Genomic DNA, 20,613 nt, shown 5'->3' with positions numbered 1-20,613 from the left:
TGCCGCGGGGCTCGAAGCCCGGGAGGTGGCTGTGCGTTGGTCGGAGGCGAGGCTGCGCAACAGGGTGGCGCAGTGGGCGGTGCTGATGGAGGCGACAACGACGATGGACGTGCAGCGGTGGCTCCTCCTCGCCGCCTCGCAGCTCGACGAGGAGCACGAGGTCAGCCGCTCATGGCAAAGGCGCGCCGAGGCAGCTGAGGCGGCTCTTGCAGCGAGTAAGAGAGGAGGTGGCGGGGCGCCGGAGGTGCCCGCGTTGTCAGTGCGGCCAGACGCTACCCCGACAACAGCCGGGGCCGCCACCGCGCGCGCTCTCGATCAAGAAGGCGCAAGCAGCAACAAGCTGATCAATGCAGGCGACGCTTTGCCGGCGGCGCAGCAGCTTGCACTTTTCACACAACTCAAGGTGGACCTCTCCGAGGCCCGACGCGAGGCGGCGGAGCTGCACACGCGGCTGGCGCCCGCACTGCACGGCGCGCTCGCTCGGGATACCGAGAGTCTGCCTGGCGCGCTCGATCGCCACGTCGCCGCCGCCGCCTATCGCCACCTCAGCCTCGAGCAGCTCACTCTCGCACTTCGAGGTGCGGGCGCGCGCCTCCCGCCCGACCCGGACCGGCAGGTCCTGTGTTGTCTGTGCGTTCACCACGGCATCGACCCGGTCCGGCTGGTGCCCGCCGCGTGGCGCATGAGGAGCAACTCCACGGACCGCCGGCCAGCGCGGCTCTCGCTCGGCGGAGGCCCGTGTCTAGCATTCGCGCCCGTGTATTGACTTGCGGCCTCGGCACGGCTTGCGTCATTCTCGTTCCACGGCCCTGTCGCTAGTTGGACTCACGACGCAGGCGCTGTGCAACATTTTTGGCACGGCCCAGCCCTGCCCCCGATAGGCGCGGCGGGCGAAGGGGTGCTCCGCGACACGCCTTGGGCGGCGGCGGAGGAGGAGGCGCCCCTCGTCCAAGCAACAGGTGACGACCAGGAAGATACGGCTTCGTCGCAGGCGCGAGGGAGTTTCCGCGAAGGCGGGCGGGACTCGGTGGTGGGCTCTGCGACTGCCGAGGCCATCCTGGAGCCGCAAACTCCGCCTCGGTGTCCGCGGTCGCAGCCACCATCGCCGAATGCGAAGAGGATTTCACCGGCCAAAGGGCAGGCGCCGCGAAGTGTCGCGACGGAGTGGGGCCACGAGGGCCGACACTTCGTCGACGATTTCTTCGCAAAGACTCCAGCTGTGCGCGATGCAGGTGACTGCTCCCGGGCCCTCCACTGCCACCCACTGCCACACACCCCTCGCCAGACGGCTGCCAGAGTCCTGCTGGGCATACCCCAGGTGCCTTGCCACCGTCTTGAATCCCACGGACTTGCTTGTCCGTACCTCTCCTTTGCTTTCTGACGCCCGCCCGCCCCGTGCCATCAGACCCAACCACTGCGCTGCAGCGGCAGCGGATGCTGCGCGAGGGCGGATTCCGCGAGTTGCGCTGGTCGGCTACACGCGAGACGCTCGTGAATGCGGCGTGCACGATGCGCGACCACTCTTTGCTTACCGCCGTGTTTTACGCGTGGGCAACCTTACGCTGGAGGCGCAAGGCGCTCCTCGCTTCAGCAGCCGGTGCCGCCATGGTCGCGGCTCGCACAGCCACCGTGCCGCCGCCGTCGGATGGCGTAGCGGGCACTCCATTGGTCGTGCTGCAGACTCTCGAGCAGCAGCGCCTCCGGCTGGTGCAGCTGCTCCACGAGGCGCACGCCGAGAATCGGTGGCACCGGCAGCTCACGTCGGGGGTGCTCCGGCAAAAGTTGCTTCTCTTGCTGTGGGCGGGCGGCTCGCGCACCCTCCAGCGATGCTGGCTCGCGTGGAGCGCACACATGTTACGGCGGCGCGTGGCCCGCGAGCTGAAGAGCGAGGCGCACCAGCTCGCCTTTGCCCTCCGAGTTGCCGCGCTCTCACAGGCTCCCAACCTCACCATCGCAGACGGCGCCGGCAGCCGGGGCGGGGAGGACAGACGTGCTGCCACCGCCGGTTCCCGCACGCGCGGCGTTGACTGCGCTTCGATCTTTGCTGGCTACAATATGCGCCGGGCGTGGGCTGGCTGGTGTGCCGCCGTCTCGCTCGCGCGCATTCAGGCAGCGTACCAGCAAGGAGTCGAGGATACCCTCTCGGCGGAGCGGGCCATCGAGGGTCAAACGCCAGCAGGCGCACGGGCGTCGGAGGGCGCTTCGAAGGGCGATGGCTTCCGATGGCTCGGGCTCTTCTCCGCTCGAGGCGACGACTCCACGCGCGACAGCGCGAGCCGCTGCGGCGCATCTGCCTCTACCACCGGGCAAACTCTCTGCCGGCACCTGGACGTGCGCCGCAAGTCCATCGCACTGCTGGGGTGGCGGGCGGTCAAGACGGCCTCAAAGCTGCGCTCGATGCGTGAGCGCGACCAGAGCGCACTCCTCGTCGCGGTCTGGAATGCCTCAGTCTCGGGCGTCATGCAGTCGACCGACTCCGGGGTCGTGCCGCGACTCGCCCGGGGGCTGCTGACCACGCGAGCCGAGGACTCGGACAGTGAGTGAGGCCGTTTCAATCAAAGCTTTACTCCCTGAGGCTCGCTGTGCTGGGAGTCTCTCGTTCCGCGTGCGAGGAGTCTCTCGTTCGCCGAGGCCGAGAGAGATTTGAACATTGATATGGAGTTCACATTCCTGGATAAAGCAGACACCAGACCTCGGTTTCCCATAGGGTTTTTGCTGCGGTTTCCCATGGCGGTTTCCCATAGCCGAAAACCCACTCTTTTACCAGTAAATGGCCATCACTGTCCCGCCTCCCGCGCGCCGCGCGAGGCGAGGCGAGGCCTGTGCAATACTGCTGGCCACGCGCGGGCCGGCCAGCAATCCACAGCCCGCGGCATAGAGGAAGACGGCGGGGTTGGTGTAGAGCTCGGCCAGATAAGCGGCGAACACCACCACAAGGGCGAGCGAGAGCTGGACCCGACCCTGCGACCCTGACTGATGCTGCTGCTCTAGCTATCAGACACGCACTGGTGACTGCTGCCACAATGTGCGACCGGTGCTGGCCCACTTGGCGGCCTTCCCGGTCAGTGGTGAGGCGCAGTTCAGAGCTGTCGATGACGCGATGCCGCACTGTGGTCCCACATTGGTGACACGAGACCACCACGTTTGCCGGTCCAAGAGAGAGCCGCACCGGCGCTGTCGTGAGAAGGTGCATGCTCCCTCCAGTCCTGACTGTCCATGCGCGCGAGGCTGTGTAGGCATAGCCTGGAGAGTGCCAGCAGCCAATCCGAGGCGACGCGCATTGCGTCATACGAGCGTCACTTTGAACCCCCCCCCCCTACTTCGTGGGGACCCCCCCGCCGGTCGGTGGTCTGCCCCCGAGGTGGACCGGACCCCCCCTCCGGTCGGTCGCTCTCTCGGCGGCGGGCGTGCCAGTCTGTGGTGCCTACCCCTCCGCCCACTCCCAGGGGTCGGTGGTGGAGTGATCGCCTGCTCTTAGCCAGACGTCCCAGTACGTGCACGTGGTTCCCATGTGACGTCTCTCCCTAGTCTCTCCGACACCCCTGTAGCATGCGAACCCACGGAGGTCGCGAGGTGTGTGCGCCGCACATAATGTGTACGTGAGTACGTGATACGTGTATACTTCCCCCCCGCATGGGTACACCTAAGGAGGGGCCCCCGCCTCCCCCCAGAGGCCTGGCCCGGGGGAGGGGGGCCCTACTGGTCGTGCCTACCCCTCGCACGACCCCGGACGACAGCGGGGGACCCCGCACTATCTTGCAAACCCGCCCCACTTATATCTGGCGGCCTAGAAAAAAGAGACGAAAAATATGAGGAAAAACTAACGGAGTAGGGCGCGGCCACGTGTACGTGTTGTGTCTGTAGTCGGCAGACAGAGGGGCCCCCGGAGGGATGCTCAACCGCTCCACGCCACGCCGCTTGCGGCGGTCCTATTCCCAGCTCCGCTGAGCACGCGCGTTATTTTTTGTTTGGTTGGCACGCTGCACGCGACACTCCTCGACACCAAGCCCCCCGCCGGCACAAACACACACAAGCACACACGAAAGGCGCGAAACTCGAAGCGCGAGGGTCTCCTCGCAGCAGAGGCTAGCAACCTGGAGAGAGGGATAGTACATGGCTGTGTCACGCTTGCGTGTGCCTCTTTAACTTGCCATACGTGTTGAGGCGCTCCGGGCAGCCGTGAAGGGCGCACATTCGGCCCCAGTCCGAGCCGATGGACTCCAGTCGCCCGATGAAATCAGGTCTGTGCCAGAGCTCCTCTCGCCAAGGATGTTGGCGAACATGAGCGCGACGTGTTGGAAGTTCGGGTTCTGGGACGAAAGTCTTAGGAAAGTCTCGCTCGACGACCCGCGGCCCGCGCGAGCAGGATCTGCGGCGACATGGAAGAAGGAAGGTGCCCGGCGCCTCGATGACCTCCCGCCTTTCACATCTCTCTGTCGTGCGAGGGAGCTTTCTTGTAAATTCTCTTCAGGCTTCGAGTTCGACCTTCGAGCTTCGTGAAAACTGAACAGTTTTTTTTTGACCTTGCACCTTCGTTCGCGCTTGTGAGAGCGCAGGAGAGCGCGCAAAATACGGACAAAAACATCAGAATCTTGGCAAGTTTCCAACCTCCACCTACTAGAACGACGGCGCCTCACGCGCACACAACTATGCCAAGGGGAGCACGAAGTGGACCACATCCGTCGTTAAGAATAAGATTGCACGCGACCCTCCGCATGCAGCGGTTCGCGTCGGGGCAGATCGGGACGGCGGCAACCACGGCACACTTCCGGGAAATCCATTCATTCCCCGAGGGACTTGCCGTGCGGGTTGGCCAGCCAATCGTCGATTGCCTGCCGTCCGTTGGGGGGGGGGGGGGGGTGAGCGGGCGTGGGAGCGAGGGGCGTGCAGCAGCCACCCTCGGCAGGCAAGGCGCAAGCAAGGGCGCTGGCGGCAAGGCGCGTGCGGCAGAGCGCAAGCAAGGGCGCTGGCAGTCGCAGGCAAGGCGGCGGCAGAGCGGATGCAATCGGTCGCGCCTCGGCGACGGAGCGTGGTGCCCAGTCGGGGATAGCCGCGCGCAGCTTGTCGAGCTTGAGGCCCGATGCGAGGGGCCGGCACGCCGCCTGAGTCGCCGAGATGCGCCGAGACTGCGATGGCTGTGCCATGGTGCGGCCGTGGCGCGGCCATGGCAGTGAGGCGTGGCAGTGAGGCGTGGCAGTGGGGCGTGGCAGCGAGGGAGCTGTCTCGGTTGTCGGCACCTGGCCGGCGTTGACCGTCTCCACGGGCTTGATGAGCCCGGCGTCGAGCGGGCGGCGCCCCCCGAGCGCCGTGATCACCTGCGCAGTAAGATTGTCCGAGATGTGCCAGAGAGATGGGACCGAAAGTTCGACACGACGTGAGAGCGTCGCAAGACACACCTTCTCGGCGAATGCGACGCGGCCGAGCGGCTCGGGGCCGCCCACGTTGAACAAGCCGCTCGCACCCGCCTCGACGAGGCGCTTCGTCGCATCAGCCAAATCACGGTTGTACGTGGGCGTCCCGATCTGTGCGGGGAGGGGTCAGGGGCATTCAGGAGAGGAGAGAAAGGGCGAGTGAGGGCGAGAGAGGGCGAGAGAAACTGAGGCGAGAGAGGGTCGATATTTCGAAATCTCGACCCTATCTCAGCTCCTCTCGCCTGGTCGACAGGCACGTTCATCGCCTCGCCGCTGCCCAGCTTGCGCGCCAGCTGGTACACGAAATTCTTGCCGACGTGCTCCGGCCTATGCGAAAACTCCGGGAAGGTTAGCATGAATGCTTCGAGGCACGCCGCGCCGAGGATTGTCCTCGCGGCGCCCGTACACGACGTTGGTGCGCAGAACGAGGGCGGAGGGGTCAGCGGCGAGCACCGCCGCTTCGCCGGCGAGCTTCGAGGACCTACAGTACGAGTCATCGCGTGCGCTGCACCCCTGTGTCTCGCAAGAACACACGAGCTCCGAGTGCAGCGGACACGGCTTGAGTACGGTTGAGTAGTACAGCCGAATACATGCCGCCTCGAGCGCTTGCTAGCAATAAGAGCATTTCGCATCTGGCTTTGAGGACCCGTAGACGTTGAGCGGCGACGGTGGGTCCTCCTCGCCGTACGGGCCGCCCGCGTCCGCCGCCGCGACGCCGTTGGCCTTGCTGCCGCCGCTGCCGGGCAAGGACGAGCCGCCCGAGAAGACGTAGTCAGTGGAGTACCAGACGACCTGATGGTGGCGGGAGACGGCTCATCCCGAAAAGTGATCGGAGATCTGTTGTGAGCAGCGACAAGACTGCACCTTTGCGCCGACGGCGGCCGCGGCGGCGGCCAGCACGGCAGGGCCGCGGTTGTTCATCGCGTTTGCCTTCTGCGGCTCGCGCTCGCACCCGTCGACCCACGTGAAGCCGGCGCAGATGCAGACGACCTGCGGGCGCAAAGCGGCCGTGATGCAAAGGTGCCGGCGCCGCGGTGGAAGGAGCTGTCTCGGCGGAACTAGGCAAGTGTCTCGAAACTCTCTCGGAGGCGTCTCGGAGGCGTCGCTCCACCTCCGGGTAGACAGTCTGCACCAAATCGATCGCCAGCTGCGGCTGCATCGCCGCCTGCGCGCGCACACACGGAGGGGTCAGCACCCCTCGACAAACCTCAGCCAACCTCGGTGGATCCGGTCTCGGCCCATTTCGGCCAGACCTCGGCCTCCCTCTCCGCCTCGCTCCGCCTCCCTCTCCCTTCTCTCCGCCCCCCTCGGCGAGTGCTGCCTGCGCGAGGTCGAAATGGATCATCCCCTCGGCGGGCGTCGCCGCGTAGGTGCCCACGCAGTTGCGCGCGCCAAAGGCCTCGATCAACGCGCCGCCCACCTGCCCCGTGCCTCCGATGACCAGCACGCGGCCACGCGGCGCGTAGCCGCACAACTTGGGCCTGGGGAAGCACACCAAAGTGAGGGTATGACATACAACTAGCTGGGCACAGTTGAGTTGCTTAGAGCCGAATACGAGATATTCCGTATACCGCATCTAGTAGCGCGGGCCGTCGTACCGACAGGAAGGGCGCCGCCTCGTCCTTTTGCGGGGGGGTAGGCGGCGGTGTAGGTTAGGCGGCGGTGAGGGCGGCGGCATTAAGGACAGGGGGGGAGGAAGATGGCGGGGAGGAGAAACGCAAGGCAGGAGAGAGGCAGTGGGAGGAGAGAGGCAGTGGGGAGAAGAGAGTCGCAGGGAGAGGCGCCTTGGCAGACATCACCGGCACCACCCCCTCGGGCACCGGCCACTGGACGTTGACGAGCGGGTCGAAGGGGTGGGTATCCGCCTGAGGTGGGCGTGGCGTCTTCTTTACGTCTCGGGTGTCTCGGGGGTGGTGTCGGAAGTGTGTCGGAGAGTTTCGGGAGTGCCGGGAAGGGGAAGAGGCGGAGCACACGCCTCCTTGGCGGGGTTGAAGCATCCCTCTTGCAGGTACAGAGCGCACGTGTCGTCCTCGAAGGTGAAGAAGCCGTGCCCGCAGCCGCCAGGCACAAACACCTGCGGGCGCCGGGCACAAGGAAAAATTGTTACGGACAGCGCATGGGCGCGGCACGCGCGGCGGCTGCACGGGCGGCGGCGCAGTGGCGACGGCGGCTCAGCGGCGGCGGCACTCCTGCTTCTTGTTCTTGTCTGTGAGCAGGACGCCACACCACCGGCCAAACGTCGGCGAGCCGTCGCGGAAATCGGCGATCACATCGTAGAAGGAACCGCGAACGCAGGTGATGAACTTGCCGTGCGGCGAGCAGTGCAGCCCTCGCAGCGCGTGCTTCTGCGACGATGAGAAGGACACCTGCTTCCACCGCTCTCCCGGCGCAGAGAGGCCGTCATACTTCTCCTCGTTGTACAGCTCGTTGAAGTAGCCGCGGTGGTCGCCGAAGCGGTCAAAAGTAGTGACGCTCGCCCCGTCGATCGGCAGGGCCTTAGTCTGGGGCGGCATCAGAGTCTGCTGAAGACGACGAAAGAAGCGGGCGGAGGGGGTGAGCAAAACTGTGCTCTGTGGCAATGATGTTTCACAAAAAATAAAAAATTGCCGCACACCCCACCCCACATTCGAGGAAGAGGGTGCGTTCTGCAGTTAAGGGGTAACCCGGTACACGGAACCATCCCTCGGAGACGTGTTATGGCCCTGCGACCGCGCACCCCCTGGGCTAGGGCTCTCTTGCCCGCAACCCGATGCCAATCATCCGGCCCGCTGGGTGCGCTTCTTAGCTCCCCGGCCCTGGATGTGCGGTTGATAACTGCACTCCAAGTGCTCCAAGAAAAGAAAGAAAGAAAGAAAACGGATAACCCAAGGGAGGGATGGGAGGACGGCACGCCGCCACCACACAGGGATTTTAAGGAGAGGGGTGTGGGGTGCGCTAGCCGTCGCCCACCCTTGGTCGTCCGCCTCTTCCTATCTCTCTTCGCAGCCTCTCGCCGATTCTCGCTGCAACCTTCATGCCACCTCGCGGTCGTCCCACTCTCGTCGTTCTCTCCCTTGTCATTTCCTCCTCTGTCGCGTCGTTCTCTTCTGCCTCGTTCTGCGACGCCGCCGCCGCCTGCCGGTCCAAGAAGGCACGGCCATCCCACGTTGCCTGCTTTCTTTCTTTCGGCTGGCACCCGTGGCGCGGGGCTCGCCTTCGGAAAGACCAGGATCGCTCTACTGGCAAACTTCTGGCTGACACGCGCGCCCCGTCGAGCTTACGGCGGGCGCGCTGCGGTCGCACGCCTCACAAGTCATATGCCACGGCGTGCGATCTAGATTCAGCGCGCTTCTGCTCGCAAACACTCACCCAATGAATTGTCACTGCCCGTGAGTGCGAGATAGGGCTAGCGGCTGGCCGCTAGCCTCTGAGGAGGGCGTCCATAGACACCTCACATGACCCCACACACGGTCTCGTCCGTGCCTTGCGGCTGGCGGCGAGATTGCTAGAGGCGGAGCAAGTCTGCTCTAGTCTCACACGTTCGCCCCTGTCGCCTGTCTGTGTCGTTGTGCTGTTGTTTGTGCACTAACCTTGGCACCTTTGGAGTGCCTGGCCCTGGCTGGGAGGGGCGACAGGGGGGACGTGGCCCTGAGTTATGTGTACGCCAACTCAGGGTGTGTGGCAGCCAGCTGGCTGTGTCGTGTGTGTCTTGTGACCGCCCGTTTGTGTCTGTGTGTCGCTCGTGCGTTGTCGTCATCATCTGTCTCGCGTCCACCCATACCGCGCTGGTGTCCAGTCCGAGCCTGACTGTTCTTCACCTTCCTACCTAACCTAAAAAATGTACGTGCTTTTTCAGTGTACGTCTCTCTCTATATACATTACTGTTTATGCCGTCAATGTACGTGCTTTTTCAGTGTACGTCTCTCTCTCTCTCTCTCTCTCTCTCTCTCTCTCTCTCTCTCTCTCTCTCAGTGTATGTGGCGCTTACGTACATTCCGTAGGAGGACACTCTGCTGACAGGGTTTGCGATGAGGAAGGAGCGAGCCGATGGGTTTCTCGGAGGTTAGTGCACCACTAACGTCAAACACACAAAACAAACACACTCTCTAACGTCTAACCGCCGTTGAAGCGCAAGCGCTTGGAGCAAGAACACTACGACGTATCGGGCTCATACTAGCACCCCACCTCGCGGGCTTTTTAGGAAAAGAACGAAACGGGGGAGGGGTGTGTTCTCTAGGACTAGGCCCCTAAAGCCCTATGCGTGTACATGTCCGCGCGGCGTGAGACTTGGATAGCACGCTTTCGGCATTTCTGTTTTTTGCCGCATTTCTTCACACGATTTTCCTGTGAAGAGAAGCGAAGAGAAACCTTCAAACTCGGTGTCGCACCACCAGCCCTTCAAAAATAAAAATAAAACACCGCAACAGCCAGGCCGCGGAAAAATCCGGTGCCCCGAACCGGCCGACACGTGGCCGCGTATATGTGTATATACCACGTCCATATGGGCTGCACAAGCCAAACCACACTCATCACAACTTGCCACAGTGTGGCCCCTGACAGTGGTAAGCCATTCTTGGTGTACCAGCTCACAGGAGGGCCGCTCGAACACGATTGTTAGACGGCGTGAAAACTCAAGTTTTCATACCCCACTCTTCGGTTTGACGCATGGGGTCACTCCCGCGAAACTCGTGAACTAGCCGGGGCAGTCGGAGAAGGGGCAACTCCGTGCACTGACGGTCGGCCGTCAGAAAACACGCCTCCGTGGCTCGGGTTACACCAATCCTCGCTACCCAACGCGGCCAAAGGATATCCACCTCGAGAACCTCGAGAGAACCACTCTTCACAGAAAAACACCACCACTCTTCACACGCTTGGCCACGCGTAGGCAGCTCTGCAGCAGGCTCGTACTCCGCAGCGACATGGGCAGCGGTGCGCGCCCCCTTCCGCCGCGGAGGATCGGGCACAGTTTGCGCCCGGGCCGCGCTGGCCCGACGGCGCCGCGACGCGCATCTCCTCGCCGCTTCTCCAGCCTCTGCGCTTCTCCAGCTGCGCAGCCCGTCCTCTCTCTTCTCTGCGCGTCCCACACGCCGCGTCTCCGCCGTCCTCCCCCAACGACTCTCCGCGTCGGAACGACGCGCAGCCCCGCTCACGGAGCCCGCGCTCGCCTGCGACAGGCAAGCCCCGCGGCGTCAACGCGGCGCGCAAGCTGCGCACCGTGCGGCGGACACAGCGCTGGGCCCAGAAGAGGTACAAGAAGGCGCACCTCGGCACGCAGTTCAAGTGCAACCCCTTTGGCGGCTCCTCCCACTGCAAGGGCATTGTCCTCGAGAAGATGTGCGCAGCTACAGTTCGGTGTAGGGAGCTCTCGTCTCTGACGCGCCCTCGACCTCCCCCCTGGCAGTGGCATCGAGGCCAAGCAGCCCAACTCCGCTATCCGGAAGTGCGTGCGCGCTCAGCTGATCAAAAACGGCAAGAAGATCGCCGCGTTTGTGCCGCGGGACGGTTGCCTCAACTTCATCGATGAGAACGTACACTACCCCCCGCCCCCAGCGCAGACGCGGGGACACCACAGAGGGAAGGCCGGCAGTGCAAAGGCGGCGTGTGGGAGGGTGGTGGTGGTGGCGGCGGCAGGGTTGGTGGCTCTGGTGACTCTGGTGGCACCTCGGTATGTGAATCGCCGCAGCAGAGGGCAGTGCGCGGAGGCCTCCGCCGCTTGTTTGGATTCGTCGCTGCTGACGCCGCTGGTTTGGATTCGTCGCCTGCTGACGCCGCGCCGCCCGCCCCTCGCAGGATGAGGTGCTGATCGCGGGTTTCGGCCGGAAGGGCCACGCCGTCGGTGACATTCCCGGCGTGCGGTTCAAGGTTGTGAAGGTGTCTGGCGTCGCGCTGCTCGCGCTGTACCGTGAAAAGAAGGAGAAGCCGCGTTCATAAGGGGGCGGTTCCGTCGGCCTGCCCCGCTGGCGAGGCCGCGCGCCGGAGTGGGCGCCTCGTGCGCCGGCCGTCGAGGAGACGGGAACTCGGGGGGTGTCGCTGCGGGGTGCAGACATCCACACACGAATGCGGGTTCTCCAATGTGCTTCCGACTCGCAGGAAGGTATGTGCTTGCTGCGCACGGGCGGGCGGGCGTGGGCTTACGTAATACGACGCGCTGCATTCCTCGTTTTCCGACTCGTCGCGGGTCTTTACAGTGTAAATACACTCGAAACCGTCTCCGAGAAAACTACGCGCGCTACGCCCCTGCGCGCGCCGACCGCCCACGGACGGCGCTCGGCGGCAGCGGCCCCAGCGCGCAAGCTCGAGAGTCTCCACATATCCCACCACACTCTCGCTCCTGCGGGCTGCGTCCCCCCCCCCCCCCCCCCCTCATGCCGGTGACCCCTGACCTGCGTGCTCCCATCCCCCCTCCAAAGACGCGGACAAAGAGTGGTGTCCCGCGAAATATGTGCCCGCCCTGCGGTGTCGGGCCGCGGTGAGGCGGTGGCGGCTGAGGTCTAGGGAGCAGACAGGAGCAACAGGAGCGGGTTCTCCATGTATTTCTTGAACGACTTGAGGAACTGGGCGGCAATCATGCCGTCCACCACCCGGTGGTCCGACGAGAGGCTGCAAACGGCGGGGTGGTGGAGGGGTCAGCCGCCGCCCCGTCTCGCAAGGGCTGGCGGCGAGGAGCAGGGCGAGGCGGGCGGCGGCGCACGAGACGACCATGACCGACTTTGTCGTGAAGCCGCCCTTGCCGTCAGGGACAACCTTGACGTCCGCGCCGCCCACCGCAAGGATGCACGCCTGCGAGGGGCATCACCATGAAAAGCCGTGTCCCGGGATGGGGAATTTTTAGGCTGGGGTGTCTCCGCTTTGGCAGCCGCCGTGTGTGCAATAGGGTGTGTACGATCGGCTCGCGAGCACCTGCGGCACATAGCTGAATGCCCGGATCGTCTCCTCCAATCACGGCGAGTCTCGGCGACTCTCGGCAACTCTCGGCCAATCTCGTGAGCCCTTGGCCAATCTCACCTGCGGCGCGTTGATGATCGCGGTGAACTGCTTGACGCCCATCGATCCTGTGGAGGAGGAGGAGAGAGGAAGAGAGGAGGTGAGGGCGGGCGGCCTTCCGGGGCGGGGCCGGCAGTCCGGGTCGCCGATCGCGACTGCGTGTCTCGTGTGCGCTTCCCCTTTAGCCGTGAGTCCTCGGGGAATGGGTGGCAGGCAGGTCGAACTGCTCACCGAGGTTGGAGATGGTGAAAGTACCGCCGAGGAATTGCTCGGGCTTGAGCTTGTTCTCCTTGGCCAACCCCGCGAGAGTCTTTGCGGCGGCGGGGAGGCGGCGGTGAGGGGCGGCGGCGAGGGGCGGCGGTGGCGAGGTGGAGTGGGATGCAGCGAGGAGAGCAGCAGCGAGAGAGAGCGAGAGAGAGACAGAGAGGAGAGAGAAAGAGACGGGACGAGAGAGAGAAATGGCGCAACGGTGGAGGGGGACTGGCCGCCGCGGTGCCTTGACGTCCTTCGAGATGTCGAGGACAGACTTGGAGTCGGCACCTGTTCACAGTAGCCCGCGTTGGTGGGCGCCTTCCACATATCTTCAAAGACCCACCTTGAGGAGGCGGCGCCAAACACGATTGGCGTGAGCAGCCCCCGGTCGGTGTTGACGGCGACCGAGATGTCGGCGGCGGAGTACTGGCCTACAAGTCGGAGAGCACGGACGGCGTGAACGCCACATCGCACAGCGCCTCGACCAGGCCACATGTTCGAGCATTCGTGCGGACACGGCGGCCACAGGGTTGAACACGGCGTGTCTTGAGATCGCGCGGCGGCCTCCAAACGAGTACCGGGCGTGGCTTCCGCATCTAGGGGCACTCGCGGATGTACTCGTCCGTGTACGACGAGTTGCACGCGGGCACCTCCTTGAGCGCGAGCGCCGCCGCCTTGATGACGTAGTCGTTGACGGAGATCTTCGCCTCGAGCGCCTGAGAGGCGGCGGAGGCGAGGGTGTGGCAGAGGTCCGGGAGAGAGGGGGGGGGGGGGGGGGCTCGGCTGCGTCTCGGATGCCCTCGCGTGATCTCGGCTGTATCACGAGGCTGCACGCGCCTCGTTGATTGACTTGCGCACGCCCATCAAAGCACCCATCTCGATCTCCATCATGACTGCGCAAGACGGGGAGGCAGCCGCACGCCCCGGTCAGAGAGCGAGAGGGGGAGGGCGGGAGGGCGGACGGGTGGGAGGGCGAGAGGGGCGAGAGGGTGCTAGAGAGAGCGCCGTCGCACTTCGCGGGCACTAAAGAGGGTGGCTCAGTGCTTAGAGCCGGGACGGGGCGGGTGGGGCGATTTGGTGGTGGGTGCGGAATGTTTGCGTCGCGTGGCTCCGAGCGGCGGCGGCGGCACCGTAGTAGTGGGGGTTCTCGTTCTTGTTCTTGACCATGTTCTTCGCGGTCACCTACGCGGCGGCCAGTGCGCGACGCGGTCGGACCGGAGCTGGCTGAAGGTTCAATATGTAGATGTGGTCGCAGTGACGGGCAACGCAAAAGCTGCGACCAGACGTCTGTGATGGGTGTGCGTGCCCCGCCCGGCTCCCGAACGCGGGCGCTTTAGTGTCGGGCGAAGAGTGGCCGACGCGGGGCCGGGGATGGGGCGGAGGGGCTCCCGTATCGCACCTTGCGGATGTTCGAGTTCGGCAGGTCGATGTATTCCGCACCGGCTGGCACCACAGCCGCGCCGGGCGCGGCTCCCTTTGCCGTCGTCGCCTCCTCTGCGGACGGTTCCTTGACGTCCGCGGCGATGACGCGGCCGCCCGGGCCGGTGCCCTTGAGGGCGGCAAGCGGGATCCCCATCTGCGCCGCCATCCGCTTCGCCAGCGGACTGGCTGGCACAGGCGCGCCAGCGGCTCTCGGCGCTGCGGCGGCCACCACGCCCGCCGGTGGCGGCGGCGGCGCGGCGGCGGCGGGCGCGGGCGCGGGCGCGGGCTTCGCGGGGGCCAGCTCCGCTTTGTTGCCCGTGCTCGAAGACGGCACGTAGTCCGCGAAGGCACCGACATCACCCGCCTCGTCCACGACGACGGCCACGCTGGTGCCGACCAGGACATCCTCTGTGCCCTCGGGGACGAGGATCTTGGCGAGGATCCCGTCGTCCACGGCCTCGTAGTCGACCGTCGCCTTGTCGGTCTCCACCTCTGCAATCACGTCGCCCGCCTCGATGCTGTCACCCTCCTTCTTCTTCCACGTCACAAGGTTCCCTTGCGTCATCGTGGGCGAGAGGGCAGGCATCGGCAGCAGCGAGTGCGGCGGCAGGCAGAGCCATCTCCTGCCGAGCAGCGTGCCGCCACCGGCAGCTGCTGCGCCGCGCCCGCCAACCCGCCTCAACAGCGACGTCGCGGCGCGCATCTTGCGACCGAAGGCTGCCGAGCGCAAAGCCGACACTCCCCGATTCAGTCGGGATGGCGTCCTTAAATATTATTAAAGAACACAGCTCGCACACGACACATAGGCACGGGACTGGCGCGCACCACTGTGGGGCGGCGGCGCGCAGGCAAAGCCGTCTCATTGTTGGACACTTTTCTAAATATGGAGCTCTGACGAACATACCTGACTGAGCAGCCCCACCCATGCATGCATGTCTGCTCGATGCTGCCTTGTAGGCTGTCTCTATAGTTTTCCTCTCGCAGCCTGCCTCGTTTCTTTTCGTGTTTCTCTACAGCACCCTCTCGTTTCCTCTCTATAGAGTATAGTTTCCGGGGAAACCATCACATTTTCCGGGCTCTGAGCCGACCGAGTCGATGAGGCTGGTTTGGGGCTTTGGGCCCAAAATCAGCCGACCGAACGGCAAAATACCTGGGTGTTTTGCGAGTATACCTGAAAAATACCCGGTATTGTGCCGGTTTCCTCGATTTTGCCTCTTATTTTGCCCCAGATTCAGCTCTCAGGCTCAGGGAAACTCGCGAGTTTGCTTAGGGAAGAGCTCTATAGACTATAGGGAAACTCGAGGAGAAATTTACAACAAAAGGCGGTCGCACAACACAATTCTCGAGAGAAAGAGCATGGAGCTCCAAACCCCCCCCCTCTGGTTTCCCTGGAAACTTCCGGAAACGCACTTGGAGCACTTGGAGTGCAGTCATCAACCTCACATCCAGGGCCGGGGAGCTAAGAAGCGCACCCAGCGGGCCAGATGATCGGCATCGGGCTACGGGCAAGAAAGCCCTGACCCCTAGGGGGGGGTGCGCGTTCGGGTTCGCAGGGAAAGGGCCGTAAAGTAAACACGGGTCTCCGACTAGGTCTCCGAGGCGCGAGAGTTAGCTCTGCGCTCCGGGTTTCCCCTAGCAGCGGAACGCCCCCTCTACTCGGAGCTAGTAGACACCAGGCACTAGCACGACAACACACACACTCCTCACTGACATCACCGCTCGGAACCCCCCGCTCCGCGCGCGGCCTTACCCCCACTCCGAAGGGGGCTCTCCCTTCCCCCCGGTCCTCCCTCCTGTTCGCCTTCCGATGGTTACGCGACGATTGTGGGGCCCGGCCTCCCCTCCTAACTTTTTTTGGCTGCGGCCCCGCCGTCGAACGTTTCGTGTTGTTGTCGTTTCGTCCTCTCTGCGGCGCGGCGTGGTTTCTTGATGGCACGTTTTCTTAATGCCCAGCAACAGACTGTCCCGGGTACCTAGCTAGGTACCTAGACTATAGTCGAGCGCGTCGGAGAGGTGTTTCGACACCGAGTGTTTTGAACGTTTCTTCGCAGAAGAAACGTCGAGAGAAAAATCTCTCGCCGGTGTTCACAGAGCTCTGTGAACACCGCTCACCGGCTACTCGGCCTTAGCCGCCGGTACGTCAACAGTGCGATGCCAAGCAAGTATCGCACTGTTGGGTCCCGATGGTGTCCCATCACAAATTCGTGCTGTCGACAGATCAAGGGGCGACTGCACCCGCCTTTGGACGGTTCTCCGACATGCTTAGATGAGTCTTTTTGTCTTTTTCAATGTATGTGGCTCTTACGGTTACGTACATTCCCGGAGGAGGACTGCTGACAGGGTAATAAATAGAGCAGACATCTCCAGGAGAGATGGGCGACGCACGAACACAGAGGGACAGTGCGCACCCCGCCCCGCTCGCAGGGCGTGCAGCACACAGCAACACAAGGGTTTGCGAAAGAGGGAGTGTCGCGAGGGTTTCTCGGGGTTAGTGCACCACAACCGGCCTCTGCAGCACTACGCCTCAGCGGGCTCATACTCACCCACCTCGCGAGCCGACGTTCTGGCTCAACGAGGCTGCTGCGGGCACCCCGTCCTGTCCTGGGCGCATACCGGGTACTAGTATGGACGTCTACAGCAGCTTCCTAGCCACACTTCTGCTCACCACTGCATCGCCCAGCACGGCCGCGGCGCCCTCCGCGAAGGTCGTCTCGCCCCGCCCTGCCAAGCCCGCGGCGCCCAACCCTGCCGATGAGCTCCGGGCCTTTATGGACGGCCTGGTCGGCGGCGTGGAGTGGACAGGGCAGAAGATCGCGGCGGTGGTCGAGCAGCTGGAGAGTGCGCGAGTGCAGAGCGCAAGCGACCTACGACGCCTCACCGCGCAGGCGCTCAAGGGGTCGCTCGGTCGGCCGCCGCTCGGCTCGATCCGGCTGCTCCCGGTGCAGACATTTGAGGCGCAGGAGATCCTGGCGATGGCGGCGGCGCGCGTGCAGCAGCTCGAAAAGCCGCTTCTGCAGCGGCTGCGAGGGTTCGACAGCTGGGTCCAGTCACGCAACGCTTGGCGCCGGGTTCAGTCCCTGATGGGCGAAACGGAGGACTTCTCGGGCTCGTGGAGGATGGAGGAGCGGCACGACATGGAGCGCTTCCTCGAGCGCCTCGGGTTCAACCCGCTCCAGCGGGCGGCGGTGCTGCGCGCCGGGCAGGTGCAGGTGATTGCAAAGAAGGCGGGCCGACTACACATCGTCACGCGCGACATCCGCGGCTCGTCTGAGCTCGTGCTGCCCCTCGACGGCGGCGCTGTCGCGGGCGAAGGTGACAACAAGCGGCCCGTTCGCTACCGCGCCTTCCGCGAGGGCGGCGCGCTCGTCGTCAAGGAGACGGCGGCGGGGACGGGCGGCGCGGAGGGCGAGGTCGAGCTCTCCATCTGCCGCCGCACGCTATCCGCGGACGGTCGCATGTGCATCGACGTGCGGAAGCGGACGCCGCAGGGAGACATGGTGTCTATGAGAGTCGTGTTCACGCGCGCGCAAGGGGAGGGGTAGGGGGAGATACTCGACGTTGTTTTTGTGTGCATGTATAGAATGCACACGCGCGCAGTGCGTGGACCGTTGGTTCAGCCGCTTTTTCTCGATCGGACAGGATATGTCGATCACTCCGGGGCCCGCAACGCGCGCCGAGATCGCTCCCGAATCTCCGCTCCCGTCAGCGGCGTCGCTCCTCGCCCCCTCCTCTCGACTTACCTGTGTCCTCGCACTCTGCGCGGACAGAGTCGGTCCCCGCCTTGCCTCTCGGGCCCTACGGAGGGGGCGCCGCCAGCTTCGCACGGCGAGCGGCGACGTAAGCGCGCCCCTTCGTGGTCGAGAGCGGGTCGGGGCAGCTGGGATGGAGCTTGGGCCCGCGCCCAGATGCTTCCCCTCTGTTCAGCTCGAGACTCCGCGCCGCTGGGTTCTCGCCGCCAAAGTCGCCTAGAGGGCCCCGGCGCATCACTCTCTCTCACGAAGCGCGGCCCCGCTCGAGCATCTCCCCGGCGCCTCCCCCACCCCGCCCCCTCTCGCTCTCCCTCGCTCTCTCTCTCTCTCTCCCCCCCCGCTGCCTGCTTTGCTGCGCCCCTTTGAGCAGCCGAGCCGGTTCTGGCAGCGGTGAAAGGCGGCGCAAAAGCCCCCGCCGCCCTCGGGCTCAGCCTCAACGAAGGAGGCGTCCGCCTCGGTGAACGGACGGTTTGACGCCATCATGATGGTCTGCGGCATCCCCTTTCGCTCGGCGTACCGGCGCATCAGTCGCAGCGTCGCCGCCGGGGAGACGGAGGGCGTGTATGCGCCGAGGAAAGCGCGCGTGCACACGCCGCCCTCTGCCGTCTCGTAGGCCGACTGATCGTCCTTGCTCGCCGAGATGCAAAAGATGGCGCCCGCCTCGGTCTCGATCGGGTACTCGGGTCCGGAGAGGGTGTGGCGCAGCGTGTACGGCAGGTCGAGGATCGTGCCGCTGTGGCAGCAGTCGAAGAAGAACATGAGCGAGGAGCCCGCGCCGAATCGGATGGTCGTGCGGAGCTTGTCGTCCGTCAGCAGGCCTGCCATCTTGAAGTCGCAGGGCACCATCGCCTGCGGAACAGAGGCAAGCGGTGAGCACGCAAAAAAGGAGGGTGTAAGGTCGCACCTTGCACGGCCTCGTCGAGGCCGTCTGCCTCGTCGCCGCCGCGGTCGGCAGTCTGCGTGCCGTGGCCCTGAAAAGGCGTCGGCGGAGAGGTTTGTCGACGCACGAGGGGGGCGAAGGGCGGATCTGAGAGAGCTCTTCCCACCCAGCATGAGGCCCGGCATGGCATCTACAAAGCTCTCACAGAGTACGAGACCCAACCCTGCCTGCCTGGAGCCGCGTGGAGCCAGCGGCACAGCGCCTCGAGCTCGGCGAGGATATTGCGGCGATTGCTGAGCGCGCTCGGCTTGGGCTGGCCCCAGGCGGGTGTGTGGTCAGCCAGAAAGGTGACGGCGTAGCTGTTACGTATGAGCGTCTTGACCATGGCCTCCTGGTCGGGCACACAGCCCGGCAGCGCCCACTGCGTCCCCGGGTAGGAGCAGCAGATGCACAGGGCGCGCCGCTCCTTCACGGCAGCCGCGCGCCACTGCCATTTGGTCGTGCCTTCCTTGCCAGACGCCGGGCCCCGTCGACTACGCAGGTACGCGGCCCCACCGGCCGCCGCAGCCGCGGCTACGCCAGCGCCGGCTGCGAGCTCCATGTGTATCGGCCCGCTGCAGAGCTGTCTTGAATTGAATCGAGAGGGGGCCCGGCTGGGAGAGCGCCTTTCGGCAGAGACCGAGGAGTAGAGGAGGAAGCCTTCGAGCTCAATAAAAAGGTGATGGCGATCTGGCTACCTGGTCGAGCGTTGGGGCAAATGCAGATTTCCCGAAATATTTTGAGAAATATGCCGCCTTGTTCGGAAGGAGAAATTTCCGGAAATTTACCATACCTGTGTTGACGCGAATGACACTGACGCCTGAATGACACTGACGCCCGATGACCCGCTTGATTGACCGGTGACCGATGACCGCTGACCGCTGACCGATGACCAGCGTCAGCCTCTCCGCGGAGGCGCACCATCACTGCCGCGCGGGCCTGCCGGCTCAAGCAAGGCACGGCAGGCCCGCACGGTGCCTGGTCCAACATGGGGGACACCTTCCTTACACGGAAAGGGGCGAAACTTGAGCATGGAGTGACGGGGCGAAGAAATTTCTCGCAAATTTGCCGTGGTTGGGCACGAAATAAAGACGAAAGAAATGAAAGAAATATCCTTACGCTGGGCAGGAAATCTACATTTGCCCCAAGTCGAGCGGTGCCGGCGACAGTGGCCAAGTAGAAGATTGGAGATTGGAGATGAGAGCTGGTCAGTGTGAATGAATCCATAGCGCATCTCCTTGAAGGTTTGAGCCCCCCTCCTCCCCCGGGCCCCCGAATCGAGATTGGAGATTGGAGATTGGAGATGGAGATCGGAGATCTGACTGAATCCGGCCTAAGATGACGACGTTGGAGATTGGAGATTGAAGATGGAGATCGGAGATCTGACTGGATCCGGCCTAAGATGTAGCGACGCTGTGGATTGGAGAGTATTGGAGGTGGGGAGATCGGAGCTCCCCCACACCCTAGTGGTGTGTGATAGATGTTTTTTTATTGTGGTCTGTGCGCGGACGGCCCGGGGAGCCTGCGGCGCCATTTTAATTTGCGCTCCTCTTTATGGCCTGCGGCGCCTGGCTTGAGCTTGGAAGTGTAAACGAGTCCGCCAGGGCGGTCTGCAAACGGAGCGCGCTGCGCGCGCGGTCTACGGCGAACTTGTTTGCCGAGTTGGGGGCCGCAAGACCACGATGCCGCCCCCCCTTCGGCCGGATCAGCCCGAGCGCGAGCGAACTCGCGATGCTCGAAATGCCGCCCAGCGCCGAACTTCTGGCGACTACGGGACCGATCCAGCCCAATGGCCTCGCCGCCAGCGCCTTGATCAGCACTTTCCTAACGCGGAATTCTCGCGCAGGACGTCGGCGGCTGCCCTGGAAGACGGGTTCGAGACCCCTTTTTTCCCTTA

The 20,613-nt window shown here is 64.3% G+C and overlaps 4 protein-coding genes across 4 annotated transcripts; 1 reads left to right on the top strand and 3 right to left on the bottom strand.

Annotated features, from left to right (window-relative positions):
- Positions 1-4,570: 4,570 nt before the first annotated feature.
- Positions 4,571-7,924, bottom strand: EMIHUDRAFT_449441 (hypothetical protein; the record flags this gene model as incomplete). Its single annotated transcript, XM_005785568.1, has 14 exons — positions 4,571-4,832; positions 5,016-5,102; positions 5,238-5,315; positions 5,397-5,522; positions 5,654-5,738; positions 5,812-5,892; positions 6,058-6,203; positions 6,276-6,401; positions 6,523-6,576; positions 6,733-6,892; positions 7,002-7,033; positions 7,196-7,276; positions 7,387-7,485; positions 7,631-7,924. 14 exons carry the CDS (start codon positions 7,922-7,924, stop codon positions 4,782-4,784), a joined length of 1,500 nt encoding a protein of 499 aa, XP_005785625.1. The 3' UTR covers positions 4,571-4,781.
- Positions 7,925-10,268: 2,344 nt separating this feature from the next.
- Positions 10,269-11,555, top strand: EMIHUDRAFT_434089 (hypothetical protein). The gene is made up of 4 exons (XM_005785567.1): positions 10,269-10,319; positions 10,565-10,724; positions 10,792-10,918; positions 11,181-11,555. The coding sequence occupies exons 1-4, from the start codon at positions 10,310-10,312 to the stop codon at positions 11,319-11,321; spliced, it is 438 nt and encodes a 145-aa protein (XP_005785624.1). The 5' UTR covers positions 10,269-10,309; the 3' UTR covers positions 11,322-11,555.
- Positions 11,556-11,881: 326 nt separating this feature from the next.
- EMIHUDRAFT_309512 (dihydrolipoamide acetyltransferase) lies at positions 11,882-14,634 on the bottom strand (the record flags this gene model as incomplete). The annotated part of the gene is made up of 10 exons (XM_005785566.1): positions 11,882-11,990; positions 12,082-12,170; positions 12,396-12,442; positions 12,606-12,684; positions 12,915-13,057; positions 13,101-13,105; positions 13,233-13,342; positions 13,485-13,519; positions 13,757-13,808; positions 14,026-14,634. 10 exons carry the CDS (start codon positions 14,632-14,634, stop codon positions 11,882-11,884), a joined length of 1,278 nt encoding a protein of 425 aa, XP_005785623.1.
- A 2,992-nt stretch (positions 14,635-17,626) lies between these two features.
- EMIHUDRAFT_449439 (hypothetical protein) lies at positions 17,627-19,369 on the bottom strand. The gene is made up of 4 exons (XM_005785565.1): positions 18,883-19,369; positions 18,709-18,768; positions 18,142-18,646; positions 17,627-18,013 (listed from the first exon to the last, which is right to left on the bottom strand). Exons 1-4 carry the CDS (start codon positions 19,276-19,278, stop codon positions 17,844-17,846), a joined length of 1,131 nt encoding a protein of 376 aa, XP_005785622.1. The 5' UTR covers positions 19,279-19,369; the 3' UTR covers positions 17,627-17,843.
- Positions 19,370-20,613: the final 1,244 nt, after the last annotated feature.

The sequence above is a fragment of the Emiliania huxleyi genome (genome assembly GCF_000372725.1).
Source record: "Emiliania huxleyi CCMP1516 chromosome Unknown EMIHUscaffold_16, whole genome shotgun sequence".
NCBI lineage: Eukaryota > Haptophyta > Isochrysidales > Noelaerhabdaceae > Emiliania > Emiliania huxleyi.
This window is presented reverse-complemented; position numbering and strand designations above follow the sequence as displayed.

Excerpts from the sequence above, each read along its gene's own strand:
- EMIHUDRAFT_434089 (XM_005785567.1), top strand. Across the intron at positions 10,725-10,791 it reads GGCATTGTCCTCGAGAAGAT|TGGCATCGAGGCCAAGCAGC; the intron begins GTGCGCAGCTAC and ends CCCCCCTGGCAG. Across the intron at positions 10,919-11,180 it reads TCAACTTCATCGATGAGAAC|GATGAGGTGCTGATCGCGGG; the intron begins GTACACTACCCC and ends CGCCCCTCGCAG.
- EMIHUDRAFT_449439 (XM_005785565.1), bottom strand. The coding sequence starts at position 19,278 with ATGGAGCTCGCAGCCGGCGCTGGCGTAGCCGCGGCTGCGGCGGCCGGT. Across the intron at positions 18,647-18,708 it reads CAGACGGCCTCGACGAGGCC|GCGATGGTGCCCTGCGACTT; the intron begins GTGCAAGGTGCG and ends TCTGTTCCGCAG. Across the intron at positions 18,014-18,141 it reads AAAGGGGCGCAGCAAAGCAG|GCGACTTTGGCGGCGAGAAC; the intron begins GCAGCGGGGGGG and ends GGGGCCCTCTAG.